This window comes from Onychostoma macrolepis, chromosome 14, assembly GCF_012432095.1.
Source record: "Onychostoma macrolepis isolate SWU-2019 chromosome 14, ASM1243209v1, whole genome shotgun sequence".
NCBI lineage: Eukaryota > Metazoa > Chordata > Actinopteri > Cypriniformes > Cyprinidae > Onychostoma > Onychostoma macrolepis.
This window is the reverse complement of record NC_081168.1, coordinates 21,787,970-21,804,745: the sequence shown is the minus strand read 5'-3', so window position 1 is coordinate 21,804,745 and position 16,776 is coordinate 21,787,970. Positions and strand designations below refer to the sequence as shown.

Below are 16,776 nucleotides of genomic sequence, written 5' to 3'. Positions count from 1 at the left end.
TTTTGAAACTCGTCAAAGTTTAAATAATTTCTATGTCTGGCTTATGCATATAGTTTAGTCTTTAAAAAATACTTTTCATGATTTTAAAGCATTATTACATAGGTCTTGCTGAACTAAAACGACAAAAGACATTAAACGGTCATTACGTTCATCTTATAAATAAACATAAATCAGCAAAGAGTTGAAAATAGAATTGCGTATAGAGTAGAATAAAATGTAAAACGTCAGATGAGTGAAGTTCACAGCCAGACCAGCAGATGGTCAACTCATTTGTTTCCTGCTGTCGAACGCTGCTGTAAAAGCACATATAGAATAAAAGTCCTCCATGAATTACAATAAACAATATCAATGTTATTTCGAGTATTTAAATCTGTAAATCTGAATGAACAAATGTAGTTACAAAATAATAAAAACCTTTGAGTTTAGAAGAAATAACCTTACTTTTATTGAGGAAATACATTTGTTTTATTGAGAAAGCAATTAGTGCAAACCCTGTACTAAAGAGATGGAGAATCTATAGTTATGTAATCTACAGTAGAAATTAAACAAATAATGACAATATAATAAAATAATGCCTTACATTCAAAACAGTATATATCTTGACAGAGCTGTGATACTAGCCAACTAGTCAAGTAATTTTACAATAATCAAAAAACTGTTGTGTTATGGAGACTGAGTAGATATACAAAGACCATTTACAAAACAACAGAAAACAAACTGAGAACATGGAGAAAATGATATAATAAAAGATCATATCTTACTAAAATATAAATCTTTCAGTGAAAATGTGCAAATTGGTTCATCCAACACCAACACAATTTCTTCTACTTCATCAGCAATGAATGATATTTACAACTCAAAAATAGGCAGTGCAGCAAAAAGCTGGAAATGTTTTTCTTGGCATTTATCCGACACCATGGCACACCCTAAGGCATAAAATATGTGTTTGATATGTGCACTCCTGCAGTCTTCTGTCTAAGATGGTCTGACAAAGTAAATGCAGCGGGGGAATCCTCTAGACGAGCATCAGCAGCAACAGCAGCAGCGGCAGCAGGCAGCTGTAGATCAGAGCGGCTCGTACAGCGCCAGCCGAGCTCCTCATCATACACTCCACACGAGACCACGAGCCATTGTTGGGCAGGGGTTCAATCCCCAGCGTCTTGCACAAAACATTATACACATCTACTGTTCGGATGGGACCGGCGTGGAAGTTTGTCTTGAAGTCTGAAAAAACAAATAAATAAAAAACAATCAAATCCAATTTTTTTTTTTTACAGCCGTTTTATTTAAATGCTGAATAGTAGGTTTTATTTATTTAGCTCGTGGATATATATATATTTTTTTTTTTTATAAGTTTTTCTTAGGGATATTCTTTGATGAATGTAAAGTTAAAACATTTTTGAAATAAAAAGAAAAGAAAAGAAAAGAAAATAGCATGTAAATATTTATTTATGCATTGTATTTTTTAAGTGTACTATAAAATAATTGCATTTTAATATAGTTATATTTAATGGGTCACCATGGGCGGTGCTAGGGAGGGGCTAGCAGGTGCTTCAGCACTCCCATGAAAGACCTAAGCACCCCCACAAATAAAGAAGATGAAATAAAATATAAAAAAACATTTGACTCATTATGCATGCATAACATGCAAAGCAGTACAACATGACGTGATTTGCAGTTGCACTTTTCATAATGTCATAGCATTTTATTTGAAAAATGGATCGGTTCGTTCTATGGGATTTTTTTATCCATTTAACTTTCCACCATGCAAAAACCACAAGTCTGATCACTTAGGCCTGTGCCCGACTAAAGATTCTTCTAGTCAACTAGTCGCACGTTTATGTTAAATTAAAATAACCTACTAAACCTTCCTTTAATATAGGTTAGGCATACTTGTGTATTATAGCAGATTACGCGCTCAAGTGCGCGCATAAAGCTTGCTGCAAAGCACCTGCAAAAGTAATGATTATGAATGCGTCTGGGAAAAAGAAGACATTTTTTATTATTTATTACTAAACTAGTGCTTTCTCAGTATTGGCTGCAAACATGAAGTTGCTGAATGCCGACGCTGACTCGCCATCTCCACAGTAATGGACGTGCAATTAATAGAGAAATGCACCTTTTCCTACAGACTACATAATTAAAGAATATTTGTTTTTATTTTAATTGGTTCGTATAACAGTATAGCCTACATTTCAAACTTTCTATAGGCCTATATTTATTTCATTGTTGATTGTTCATTGTTTTGTGACGTGCTGAATTTCACGGAGACTGCATGAGACGGCAGAAAGTGCATCCAAAGATGACGGATCGGCTATGTATTTTAGGTTCTTTCCACAGGAAAAAAAAAAAAAAAAGCAAGGGATTGTGCAAACGTCTCGATAATACTCCCACACTCATAAACAGTTGACACATGCGCCTGCACAGCGCATATTCATCAAAATTAACGTCAGAGTGAATGGCCAAAAAAAAAAAAAAAAAAGTTAAAGTTACGAGTCAAATAATCATGTAATAAAATGTTACAAAATAGACTGGGTGATTTTATTATTCATATGAAAAATAATAACCCATTTTCGTCATATTTACTATTAATTGCCCAGATCCCCTGTCAATGATCTAGCACCCCCTCAGCACCTGCATTCAAAATACTCTGGTGCCGCCCCTGTGGGTCACCCAGCTTGAACGCCAAACCAAATCTCCAGGTGCTCTCATAAGAACCAGACTGAAAAACCTATATGCACCCCTGTGTGTATATATATATATATATATATATATATATATATATATATATATATATATATATATATATATATATATATATATATATATATATATATATATATATATATATATATATATATATATATATATATATATATGCAGAGTAAAGGTGAGATCTGCTGAACTTTACCTGGTCCCTGTGCCAAAAGAACCCCTCATATCCATAAACTCATTATCATAACCGTGCCATCCATGTTGCCAGCCCTCTGCCTCCTCCGTGCCGTTTTTCCAGAAGGGCAGTTTGGCTTTATTCTGTGAAGACAAGCAGATGTGCAGAGGTTAGCATTTAGCCTGCAATGTTGGAATCAGACTGATGCCTTGGTGTTTTGTCCTCGGAGTATGTTTTTGTAGTCAGCTAATGACGCATCACTGAGATGATCTGTATTATATCAGGAAAGCACACAAGAGGAAGACTGTTGTTTTTGGGCTTCATATGCAAGACTGAATCACGACTGAAGCGATTCCTGTCAGCACTCTTATTGGGAATGTACAAAGCAACATATTAAATGGATCACAAGGACATGTGGGGAAATTTCCACACCCTGCTATAGGATGAATGAAAGTTGCTTTATGATACTCTACTATAAGTTTCAATAGTGCAGATAAGGGCAGGTAGACACTAAATAACTAAAACTATTACATCTATATCTAGATCTGGTTAGATTGTTACAATCATTAAACAACCCCATAAACAGCCATGAGGACATTCAGGACAGATTGTGTAGAGAATAACCTCACTAACCTCTGTGATAAACCATCCAGGCTCTGCAACAAGCGTCAGCGTCGAGACGAACCTCCCGTTCTTGTAATGAAAGCGGTCTGGGATCTCTTGTTTCTTATAAACATTCATGTTGTCCACTGTGCTCAGGTTTTGATAGATCTGAATCAACACATACAAACATTTTAAGTTTAAGCAAATGAAGTTCACATTTCATCCCAAAACCTAAAGAAAAAACAAGGCATTAAACTTCAGTTTAAATTTTTGTATTTCCCATTATTAATTAATTGTATAGCTATTATTTTATGAATTAGCCCACCTCTTCAAACTTGTCCTGTTTGGGCCACAGATTGACCACCGGCCCCCTGTCCATCATTTTAATGATGTGCGTCATGTCAATGTAGTTGTCCAGTTCAATGACTTTCTCCATCCACTGCAGGTCCGTCATGCCGTGATCAGAGAACAGGACCACGTTTATATCTCTCATATTTTTCTCCTGACAAAAAAAAAAATTATATGTTTTAGATGGCCAGGTAGAACAGACAGCAAGTATTGTTCTTTCTCTCTCTCTTTCACCCATGTAAAAATACCTTGATTTTCTGGCTGAGGGTCTGGAAAGCCTGGTCCAGTGAGCGAATGGCGCGCTGTATTTCCGGAGAATGTGGCCCAAAGTGATGCCCTTCCACATCAATCTTCTCGTAATAAATACCAGCCATGTCTGCTTTATCGCTTCTGTTTGAAAAATATCATTACATTTTTTTTTTCTTCTTCAGATTAGGAGAAATTTAGCATTCCAACATTTGCTCAGCAATGGATCCTCTGCAGTGAATGGGTGCCGTCAGAATGAGAGTCCAAACAGCTGATAAAAACATCACAATAATACACAAGTAACCCACATGACTCCAGTCCATCAATCTTGTGACGTAAAAAGCTGTGTTTGTAAGAAGCAAATCCATCATTAAGATATTTTAAGTCCATTACTGCTTTCTCCAGTAAAAAAATAAATGGTCATCTCCACTGAATCAAGAGAGAAATATGCACAGAGCAAACACTGTTTACAGCAAAAACAGTTCTAAACAAATAAATCGCTTCATTTTGATGTGAGAGGACAACAGTGGATAGACTTTTCATTGGTGTGGGTTACTGTAATGTTTTTATCAGCTGTTTGGACTCTCATTCTGACGGCACCCATTCACTGCAGAGGATTCATAGGTGGGTTTTCTGCTGGAAACTGTAGGGAAGTGGTTGCCATTTCTTTTGCTTAAACTTTTCTCCTGTTTATGGTTAGACGGAGATTTTTTTCTTTCTGTAGTTAGTATGTTGGCCTTGTTCCCTGCTGAAGTTCTGTTTGCTTCCTTGTGTTAATACATTTCATTCTGTTTTCCTAGACTGGGGAGGAACGTAATAAAATTTGACACTGTTTACTTTCTACTGTTTGTTCTTGATTTTATTGCGAATAATTGATTAATGCATGCTATTCCAAATAAAATCTTTCATCAGAATGTAATAACTTACTCCCTCTTTTCTTTTCAACTAGCATGACCTAAATTGTGTGGGCTTTTGGCTAATTAACATGCCTGGTGTAAGAATTACAGAACCTCAGGCACTTTGAACTGCTGAGATGGACAACACACACAGTGTACAGACATCTGTTTCCACATCCCACTGAGAAAATGCGGGAAAACGCCTCTCACACATATGCATCAGTTCCTTTTCATCCCCTTCCTTCCCCTCACACATCCTTCCCTTCACTCAGCTCACTCAGAATGGTCAATAGTAGAATATAATGTTCTACATGAATGCAAGTGATATTACAGTCATGTTTGGTATCATCTGAATTGTCTCAGGGCGTCTGGTACAATGGTCTCATACTTACAAGAAGTAAACTAAAAGGTAATACAGATCCTAAGAGTTTAGAGATATTTTGCACACTGTAGAGGGCAGGTCAGTTCCCAGTGTCTTTCCCGCAAATTACCTTCTCTCCGAAAAGGTGATAACTCTACTTAATCAATGCAAATTCCAATTGTTAGTTCCTGTCTCCATCTCGGGGGACGTTGGTCTTGGTCTGAAGTACTTAAGGAAATGTTGCAAAAGGATCGGGGCCTTCTGTAGCCGGAATGAGCCCATAGGATGAAGGGTGTCCACATACTTCATATTATGTATTTTTCTAAAAGTTAGGTATGCATCTTATTCAGATTCATCTTTGAGAATTTAATGTTTTGTATTAATATGATTTGATATCTTTGAATTGGCTATGTAATTGACATAATACATATTTACCTGACTGATAATAAATTGTTACATTTGATTTTATTCTGACTTACTCTGAAATTAAGTGGAGACGTATGTTTCTGCAAATCTTCGTCCAGAGTTAAGCGCATACTAGATCTCAGGTTAGATGGAGCATGGGACACATCAGGTGAGATTCTAGATTTCTGACTAACTGCTTAACTTTAGTTAAGTTGTACTCCGTTGCGTTAAATATGGGGGGCTAGTTATAATACCAGTCATAACTGCTGGTTACTGTCTCAGTTTTAATTAAGTTGTTGTACGTAGTTATACTAACTATCGGGGGCTAGGTATATGGTACTAGCATAACCTCTGATTATTGTTTGAGCTTTAACTAAGTTGTACATGGGTAACTGTAGGGGGCTAAACAGAACTACTATTTAAAGAATGGCAAGCAAGGGCGACCTATTAAATAGTATTAGCCATAACCTCTGACTAATGATCAGACTGGAGGGTTTGTGACCGTGGGGTACATGTACATAGGCCGGCGTGATACACCCTGAGCGACACAGATTCCTAATGAACAAGTAATAAAGTAAAGAGTTAACTAGAATAATCAAATGCCAGAATAATAATAATTAGAAACAGGCGAACCAATTTGCATTTCAACCTAAATTCGAGGTCATAATAAAATGGAGTCAGATTTGAATTTAACCTAAATTTAATAACTTCATCCACAATTGGATACCAATTGGGTCAAGTGCGTGGACCTTACACTGGCTTCATCTAGGCAGAAAAAGCAACAACATTATCTGTGTTAATGATTTCTTGGGCTTTTAGTCTTACTTTAACATATTTAGAGCGCTCTCCATGGAGTCGACCAGGTTCTTCTCTGAAGGGTTGTACACATATTCCTCACAGAATGTAGGTCTGACTCCATGAATCGTCACTTCACAACCTAAATGGACAGAAACACTTGTTTAGACCATGTGACCTGCATTTATATGCATTTGAGAGAGATCAAAAAGGCTTTTGAAAGCTTGAACACTCCACTTGAAAATAGTGCATGCTTTTTTAATGTCAAGTAGCAGTAGGAGTAGCTTGTCCTTTTAAAATGACACTAATTAAATGAGTCTGGCATGGGAGGAAGCTCTGTGTGGATATAAAAATCCCTTTATTTATACTGTACACTGCCATTAAAGCGTATGGAATTAGTCAAACTTTAAAAGAAATTCATATTTTTATTCAGCAAGTGTGCATTAAATTAATCAAAAGTGTCAGTGAAGACATTTATAATATATAATAAAATATTTCTATTGCAAAACAATGCTGTGCTTGTCAACTTCCTATTCAACAATACTGAATTTAAAAAGTATTACAGTTTACATATAAATATGAAGCAGCAAAACTGTTTTCAACACTGATAAGAAATATCATCATATTAGAATAATTTCTGAAGCATCATGTGACACTGAAGACTGGAGTAATGATGCTGAGAATTCAGCTCGACATCACAGGAATAAAATACATTGTAAAATATCTTCAAATAGAAATAGAAAATATATAAATAGAATGTATATTCAGTTATTTTAAATTGTAATAATATTTACATTATTGCAGTTTTTACTGCATTTTAACACTACTAAAAACTTTTTTCTTAGAATTGTTTTCGAAGATTGAGATATGCACAGTACATGTACGAAGTGCCATCATTAGATCCCTTTCTACAACACTACAGCGAGCAACTTCCATCATCTCTTATTTTCACAATTTCTACAAGCATTTGGACCCAAAACCACATAAATCCGGGTATTTAGACATGGGATGAAAACCTCATATGTATTTATTTATACAGCAGTTCTTTCTGGTCCTCAAATCTGATTGGCTAAAAGGAGTGCAATATTCTAGTGATAACAGAATGACAATCATTTCATTGTTTGTATCACTCCGCTTGCAGTATTTCTCATAGTGAGTGTCATGGCGGATGTCCAAATCCATGACAATTTTATAAATAATATAGTTTTTGTGTCACGGAATGTTGTTTTAATTGTTTTTACATTGGCGAGAATGTAGTCGTTTGGTTAATAAATTTGCTTTGACATTTTGTGAGCGAGTTGTGAGCTCCATGGCGTTAGCGGCCGTTCAGCGCTCATGAACCCGCTGAGAGCAGCCTCACCTCGGCCAGTGAAACTGTCAACTTTAGATTAGAATCCATGGTGGAAGAAAGTAATTAGCTATGGAGTGTCTTACCCTCTTTTGTTGTTGTTTCTTATGTATTTACTCGTGCCGTCGAACTGTTGTATAAATGCAATATGACATTTGTAGATGTGAGATATGGCTGTATATTGGCATGCTGGGATTACCTACAGCACTCTGCCTGTGGCTTCGTTCCAACGCCCGTATCACAGCCGTCCCAATATTGTCAGGTCGGTCGTGCACACGCTCACAGCGGTTTCTCATTCTCTCACTTTGTTTTTACCTAATTCTACATCTCAACTTGTCTTTTTCGTTGCCAGTGTGTTTTGTCATTCTGACTTTACGTTTTTTTTTGTTTTTCTGTTTGCCCAGCTCAACTTTCTGATGCCCGTTATCTCCACGATCTTGATTATCTTGGTTATCTTGAGCTCAACCTGTTCCTGTCTGAGTGAGCTGCTGTAACCTGTGTGGAGTGAATCTTATCATGCCTGTTCTGGACTGTTCCTAGTTGTGTAAAGTGGCCGCCAGCCTGGATTCTGACATCTGCTTGATGTGAGCCGTTTACACCTGTGTGGTGTGGTCACCTGTCTGGACTTTGATTTTTGCCAGGACTCTGATCTTCTGTTACTACTCAATACATTTGTTTGAGTCACATGTCTGCATTTGAGTCCTTTATCTCAGAGAATTCTGACAAATATACATATCGCACTGCTACTCGTGTGATATTGCTTGTATGCATTCAAATTATAAAACATATACTTAATCTTAGCTATAACATATACTCTGAAGCTGAAAAACAAAATTTTCTAAAGTTTAAGCACCTCACTTCCACTCACCCGTTTAAGAAAATTACAAAACATATGTTTTATGAGGTTCAAGTCCCACATTATACTCCGTTTATAACAAACCAGTACAGACATCCACTAACCTGGCCAGTAGTACATGTAGACTCTCTTCCCTAGTTTCTGCATGGTGACCCACAGCGGCTCTGATCCATCCCACCACATGGGCAAACGGCTGTCCGGATTAGTTCCAATCAGGAACTCTTTCATGGAGTCTTTATCCCACATGTAATTTCCAGTCATCTGGTGCACCTCGCAGTGGCGTCCTGGAACAATTAGAGGAGTGCAAAATGAATATTTACAGACATGAGGGTGGATTTCAATCAGCACGCCTCAGAGGTTCATTTGATTAAAGAGCTTCATTCATTTAATTGCATTGCTCATATGTTGCTCTTTTAGAGCTCTGGAGACTTCACAGAGCTTTTGGATATGTTTCAGTATCTTTGGATAGCCAGCAACAACAATGGCTCTATGGAGATGAAGGCACACAACAAAGAATATTTCAAATAAAGCATTAGAAAAAAATACTTTCTATGTAAGTTCAAGATGTGATTTTAATAACAAATCCAAAGAGTGCTTAAGAAATAATCAATACAATGTTCCCAACAAGCGGTCACAGCAAAATGAGTGTCTCTGTGAGTGTCTGACACCTGGAAACAGTTAACGATCTTTGTCTCAGGCCAAAAACATGGAATTCCTTAGCTGTTTGCTCTGATTTTTCTGATGTTGGAGTTGGAATGAGGCAGCCTAATGAGTTTTAACACGCTGCATTCACAGCAGAAGATTCATTTCTTCCAACAACAGCCAAACATATCGTCTCATCAGACATCATCTTTCAAATATGTGAGTATGTTGAGTTTAGGAACTCGAGCAGGTCTTAATGTTTAAGTTGGACTATCTAATGCTTTTCTTGACAAAGCAGATGTTACATCAGCATCACAAGATCCTTCAGAAATCATTCTAATATGCTGATATGCTGCTCAAAAAACATTTCTCATTATTAACAATGTTGAAAATAAGTTGCTGCTTCTACCTTTTAGTATTAAATTTGAGTGTGTAACACGTCCTGCACTGTTTATGTAAAAGACATGAATGATTCCTCAAATCATACAGCCAAGGAATTGTTCACCCAAAAATGTAAAATTTGTTCAGAATATATTCACCCTCAGGCTATCCAAGAGGTAGATGAGTTTGTGTCTTCATGGCCATGGGAACAGATTTGGAGAAATGTTGCATTACATGACTTGCTCACCATTGGGTCTTCTCTGTGAATGGGTGCCGTCAGAATGAGAGTCCAAACAGCTGATAAAAACATCGCAAAGTAATCCACTTGACTACAGTACATCAGTTCACGTTTTGTGAAGTGAAAAGTTGTGTAAAATATGAGTTCTCTATCCATAGCATTGCTTACTTCAGTGAAAAAGTCATCTAGTCTGAATCCAGAGAGAAATATGCACAGATCAAAGACTGTTTACAAGAGAGAACAGCTCTAAACAAATATGTTGGTGGATTTTGATGTGAGAGGACAAAAGATGGACTTTATTACTGGAGAAGGCAATGTTATTATGGATATAAAGTTTAAATGCCTTAATGGTGGATTTGTTTCTTACAAACATGCAACATTTTACTTCACAATATATTAATTGATGCACTGGAGTCGTGTGGATTACTTGTGGATTATTGTGATGTTTTTATCAGCTGTTTGGACTCTCATTCTGACGGCACCCATTTACTGCAGAGGATCCACTAGTGAGCAAGTCATGTAATGACACATATCTCCAAATGTGTTCTGATGTAGAAACAAACTCATCTGTATCTTGGATGAAAATTGTACTATTCCTTTAAGGAGAAGTGTGATATGACTGTTCTAAGGAATGTTGTAAAGCCCAAAAAATTGATAAACACACACTAAAAAAAAAACGAGACCAAATTTAGCGAACACAGAAACATGCCATCAACCGCATTGCAAGGCCTTGGCAACCACCACCCAGATCACCTACTGTATAGCAGTGACGAGTTTTGCATGGGCAAGCACATTTAATTTTAACGTACTCGCCCATGCAAATCATATGTAATTTAATTTCAGATTAGTTCTTGGGATATTGATGGTAATGATCCTTGACTGCTTGGACAAAACTAACTGATGTTTAGGTGTAATTTTAAACTGTAGTCTTAAATTTAAACTGCTGACTGTGCACAGTACAAAGAGCAGGGTCAGCACGTCCAAGAAATGCAAACATTACACAAACAAATGCCCTCCTTTAATAAAACAAAACCTGCTATAAAACAATTAGAGTGTCAAGAACCTTTGGCCATCCCTGCATGTTACAGTCTACTTTATATTACAACGTTCATTAACAAATCACAAATATTATAAGATGCTCAACAGATTCAGTTCAGGTAGTTCATGCATACTTAAATATGAATTATGAAGCATTTCAGAAGGCTGCATTTATGCGATTAAAAATATTGTGATATTATTACAATTCAAAAGAACTGTTTTGCATTTTAACATATTTTAAAATGACGCGAAGCTGACATTTCAGCATCATTATATGCCAGTCTTCAGTCTTACATGATCCTTCAAAAATTATTCTAACATGCTGTTCTGATGCTCAAGTAACATTTCATATTGTTAGACATGTTTTTTCCTGTTTTTAATATTTTTGTTGAATATCTGAGTAACATTATACATGTTTTACTGTCACTTTTGATTAATTTAATGCATCCTTGCTAAATAATTATTAATAATAAAAGGAAAAATAAATGCATTTGAATATTATATAAAGGTAATGTTTGTTTTAATGTTATTAATAACAGTTATTCTAAGACAGTTTGCACAATGGACGTCCCTCACGGTGTCCCAGCTTTGCGCTCATTGTTTGATTTCTTTGTCAAAGCTCCAGCCCAGTTGTCTTCTGAAGCTTTGTGAAGAGGGGAATGTGCCCAAACAAAACAACTGCCATCAGCAGAGCAGTAAAGCATTGGCTCTGAGCCGCTGTGATTGGTGGACTCCGAGTCAAAGCGCGTGTGCTGGAGCTCAGCGCTGCATGGCCTTTGTTACTGAAGTCTGGCGTACAGACAACACACACTGTATCACCATGTGATTCAGCAACACGTTCCACTGAGTCAACTGAGTGGACATGATCAGAAATACTTGTGCAATTTTTATAAAATACACAAAATGTCTCTACAAATAATAAATATTCAATATGAATATACTCATTAACTCTTGATAATATTTTAAATATTTTGTTTTTATTGAATCAAAAAAATAAATAGTGCATAATGGACACCTAAACATAAAAAAAAATCTATTATATTATGTATGTCTCTACAAATAATCATTTTTCAATATGAAAATACTTTGTCAGATATTTCCCTCTGCTTGTATACTGATAAATAAATCTAAATGAGAGCGAGCTGTTTTTCTGTTGTCATTGTGGATGAAGGACTCATCATTTGTGCCTGGCCCCTGTGATCAATGGCCCTATTCAAACGATAATGAACGAGCAGATCTCAGATCCAACAGATCTCTATTGTTCTACAGTAAGAGTACTTTTAATGACCTTTATACTCTTTTTGAACTATTTTTGTATATAAGTGTGCAACAAAATATCACACAAAGAATGCATTATGTGGTAAAGCCCTATTAAACTGTCCCAGACAACAACAAAAAGTGATTATGTTTGCATGTGTAATCTTCAAATGCATATGGAAATCATTTAGATCTCCAGGAGATCTGGACATCTTCCATTTTACCAGATTGCTATCTCATAACAGAGAAAACCAGTGCTCAAAAAGAGTTCAACACAAGAAGTGCAAAGCAGCTAAGATTGCATATAGATATTAAAAAGTCGTGAGTAGTCATGATTAGTAAAAACTCACCTGTCATTAGAGAGTAATAGTTGGGATAGGACAGACTGGGGAAATCTGGAGTCAGGTAATCCACTTTAACTCCGTTTTCCACGATTTCTCGAAATCCAGCCAAGTTTTGTAAATCGTCCATGTAATCATAACGGAAGCCATCGATCAGGAACACCAGGAGTTTGCGGTTTGCATCGCAGCATCGGGACAGAAGCAGAATAATAACGGTGAGGATGTTCAGCGCGGCTCGAGTCATGATGCTCCGCTACTGAGAGCAGAACTGAACTGACTGACGGAGAGCTGAACACTCATCGCGCTGATTCAGGAAAAACTCTCCGTCTCAGTGGGCGTGTGCGGGGGAGAGTCCACTACCACTGCTAAATTAATTCATTAATAAATTAATTCATTTAAAATGGTTATCATTTTTTTTTTAATATATTGTTTGTTAATATTTAATATAAATATTATATACATAGTATATATTTACATTTAGTCATTTAGCAGACGCTTTTATCCAAAGCGACTTAAAAAATGAGGACAATGAAAGCAATTAAAAACAACAAAAGAGCAATGATATGCAAATGCTAACACGTCTTGGTTAGCCTAATGCAGTACACTTAGCAAGTTTTTTTTTTTTATTATATAATAAATAAAAAGAAAACAGATAGAATAGAAAAAGAATAGAGCAGTGTTAGAGGCCTTTTTGCTTTTGTTAATTGTATAGGCCTAAATATAAAAATAAAATAAAAACAATATGTGACCGGATAAGTTTTATTATGGTTTGTGGATTCATTAGAATCAGTTTCTATTTTAATCTTTGTGTATTTCAAATGGGAAGACACGCCCACTGGCGTTAAGTGGCGTCCTGTCACGTTCTAGGTTCACACTGCAGGCTAAAGTGGCCCAAATCCGACTTTTTGCCCAAATGTGACCCATATCTGATTTTCTTATGACAGTCTGAATAGCACAAATCCGATTTTTTCAAATCAGGCCCAGGCTACTTTCACATGTGGTCCTAAATCGGATGCATATCCGATGTTTTACAATGCGACTTCAGCCTGAACCATAGACATAATATACGTAGACGCCTCATGACATGCTGGAACGTAATCCAGCGTCGCCGCCATATTGGTTGGGTCTCCTCGCTCTACGCTAGCACCGGAGCAGTGTTGCCAACTAATTTTCAGAGAAAGTTGCTAAAGGAAGGTCAATTTGTTGCTAGAAGTTGCTAAATGACGTTGTGATGTCATTGAGCGATGACGTCATTGCGTAATCACGGCGCAAAATTGTGTCACAACATTAAATCTCAGCAAAAATATATTTTATATATGTTAATTTAGATTTGTTTGTAAAATAATATGCATAATATAATATTAAAATATAAACTGTATTTTAAAAAACGTTGAATTATTGAACACTTATACATTTTTGAATGATTACAATTTAAGGTTTGCTTTTTTTTAATAGCTAGTAAACTAGTAAGACATTCTCAACGATTATGCTTTAAGCAGTGTATTAGTAGTTAGTATGCTACACTCCAAGAAAAGGCTGTAAAAATAGGGCACAATCTACTATGTTAATATGAAAGAATTTTACGTATTGCTTTTTTACCTGCATTTTAAATTACGCATTGTGTTTTCGGGTTACAGGGTTACAATGGATAATGGATAACGTCCTGGAAAATTACTAGCAGCCTATATTTTCCATTTTTCTTACAGCATACTAACTGATCAACAATCGCAAGTACAAGCTATAACAAAGTGTAGCCTATCATAAATGAACAATTATTCAGTTGTTATTATTATTATTATTATTATTATATTGAAGAAATCCAAATAGCAGCTAATTCAATTCACGTGATGTGTGTACTGCTAGGCATCTTTGGTTTTCTTTTTGTGTAATTAGGATGGAAAATGTGTGTCTTTTTATTGTCCGAGTCACTTATCAAAAGTTGCTAAAAGTTGCCAAATAAATTTTAAAAAAATTGCTAAATTTGTTGCTAGGTGCTTTTGGAAAAAAAAGTTGCTAGGGTAGTCTGAAAAGTTGCTAAATTTAGCAACAAAATTGCTAAGTTGGCAACACTGCACCGGAGTCAACGGAGAGCGAGCAATTTATGCCCGTATTTTGTGCAGTTTACTGTTGCAATAAACCGCGCAGATACCAGATCGCGTGGGATTACCTTTCACAAGTAAGATTGAACAATAATTTTGGTTATTTTACCATTTATAATATTATGTCATCGTAACTAACGTTACTTACGTGTAACATTATTACAGCAGGAACTGGTACTCTCTCATTATCTCTTGCTGTTTTTTTTTCTTCTGTTCTTCAACTTTCAGAGGATGTGTTCTTACTCGGGGACATCATTTCATGCTTGTGTCATTTGTGGTCAGCGGCGCCTGCAGGTGTACGGCTGGACGCACTGTGCGTGCCATGAATGCTCAGACTGACCTGAGATTTGCCCCGCAAACATTTCAACAGTAGATTATAGCCGTATTTCTATCGACTGAACCAGCCATGCCATTAATAATGAACGTATCAGTCTTTTGCATGCCAAAGTCCATTTCTGCTTATAGCCTAAACAAGTCAGGTTAGACTACCACAATTAATTTGTAGCCTATTTTACAAATGGGAATACAACGAAAGTCATGACAATGTTTTACATTCAAGCTACCCATGAAATGTATAGTGAAAAGTTCTTTAAAATCATCTGGAATGCAATAAAGTAATTTTTACAGCTGTTTTTAAAGCATTTTGCTGCATGGATTAAAAAATAGGCTAATGAATAATTCACATATCATGCAGACAAAATTATGTTGCAGAAAACCCTTTAAATGTTAAGGAATTAAGGACAGAGCAACGTAAAAATCAGAAAAAATATAATCGGGCCTGTTTTAGGCTTTTCTTTATTTTTATATTTTAGATGGTGATGAAAAATGACTTGCCATCTCCTCATTGGACGAGCCTTTAGAGAGAAATGCATCTTTACGGATTACATAATGAAAGAGTTTTTGTTTTTTTAAAGTAGTAATTTAAAGCTTTCTATAGATATATTTATCATATTTGTGACTCAATTCGTTGAGTTTCATCATTGTGAAGCGCTCCTGTTCAAGAGGAGACGGCAAGCCTATCCTGTTTTCCTATTTATTTTAATAAAAGCACAACGTTTTTTTTATATATTGTGAATGCACACAAATAAAAGTAGACCCTTTACAGTTCCAAATCATGTATTACTCTTACTTTTATGAGCAAACATTATGGCGTATTTTAAGTCGTTTCCACTATTATTTTAAGTTATTTTTACGTGAGTGTGTGTGTGAGTGTGTGCGTGAGAGAGAGAGAGAGAGAGAGAGAAATAAATTCAAATTAACAATCAAACTTGTTTCTTTATTAAAATATAAAATTCATTCATTTATCAATATGCCATAGCCTACCATATATCTTTGTTAAAGAGCATAATACAAAGTCTTTTAGCATGAAAGCACGTATTTTTCAATGTGTGACAGCGTCCTGTATCATAACTAAATCTCTGCAGTTTGTAACAAACCAAACCGTGTGAAAATCCGGTAAAAATTCGGGGAGTTACGATTATTTTAGTTGGGGATACACATTCCTCAGTAGAAATTAATGCAGGGGGAGCTCATTGGAGACCCATCCAAGATGGCGGCCGCGCTGTACGTCAGTCTATGAGGCATCTACGTATATTAACGCCGTTTCTCAAACGGAAGGCTGCATCCTCCGGAGGTCGCATTTGTAGGCTGCATACGTCATCAAGCCTGGTTTATTTCAGTTAACTGAGCATTACATTTGCGAGTCAAACGCATATTACAACATTTTACACATAACTAAGAATAATGGTCAAATTTATATCTTAATATATACTAAAATAAGATCTTTTTTGTGACGTATGCAGCCTACAAAAGCGACCTCTGGAGGATGCAGCCTTCCGTTTGAGAAACGGCCCTAGACATATAAATACCTAGACGCCTCATTGGCCGCTTCGGTCCGTTGTTGCGATACGTCAACACGTCCGCCATGTTTGTGAGGGCAAGACTGCCTTAAAAACAAATGGAGGTAAACGGGGAGCTGCGGTTTTTTCGGGATAAAAACACGATAACGTTTACATTTATCAACCGATTGCAG

At 36.2% G+C, this 16,776-nt stretch overlaps 1 protein-coding gene across 1 annotated transcript; it reads right to left on the bottom strand.

The window, feature by feature from the left end:
• Positions 1 to 415: 415 nt before the first annotated feature.
• enpp6 (ectonucleotide pyrophosphatase/phosphodiesterase 6) lies at positions 416 to 15,062 on the bottom strand. The gene is given in 9 exon segments (XM_058797059.1): positions 416 to 1,224; positions 2,912 to 2,931; positions 2,933 to 3,033; positions 3,524 to 3,661; positions 3,819 to 3,995; positions 4,090 to 4,231; positions 6,575 to 6,686; positions 8,853 to 9,032; positions 12,655 to 15,062. Coding segments are annotated over 9 exon segments (1,314 nt in total). The 5' UTR covers positions 12,890 to 15,062; the 3' UTR covers positions 416 to 1,015.
• Between the last annotated feature and the right edge of the window lie 1,714 nt (positions 15,063 to 16,776).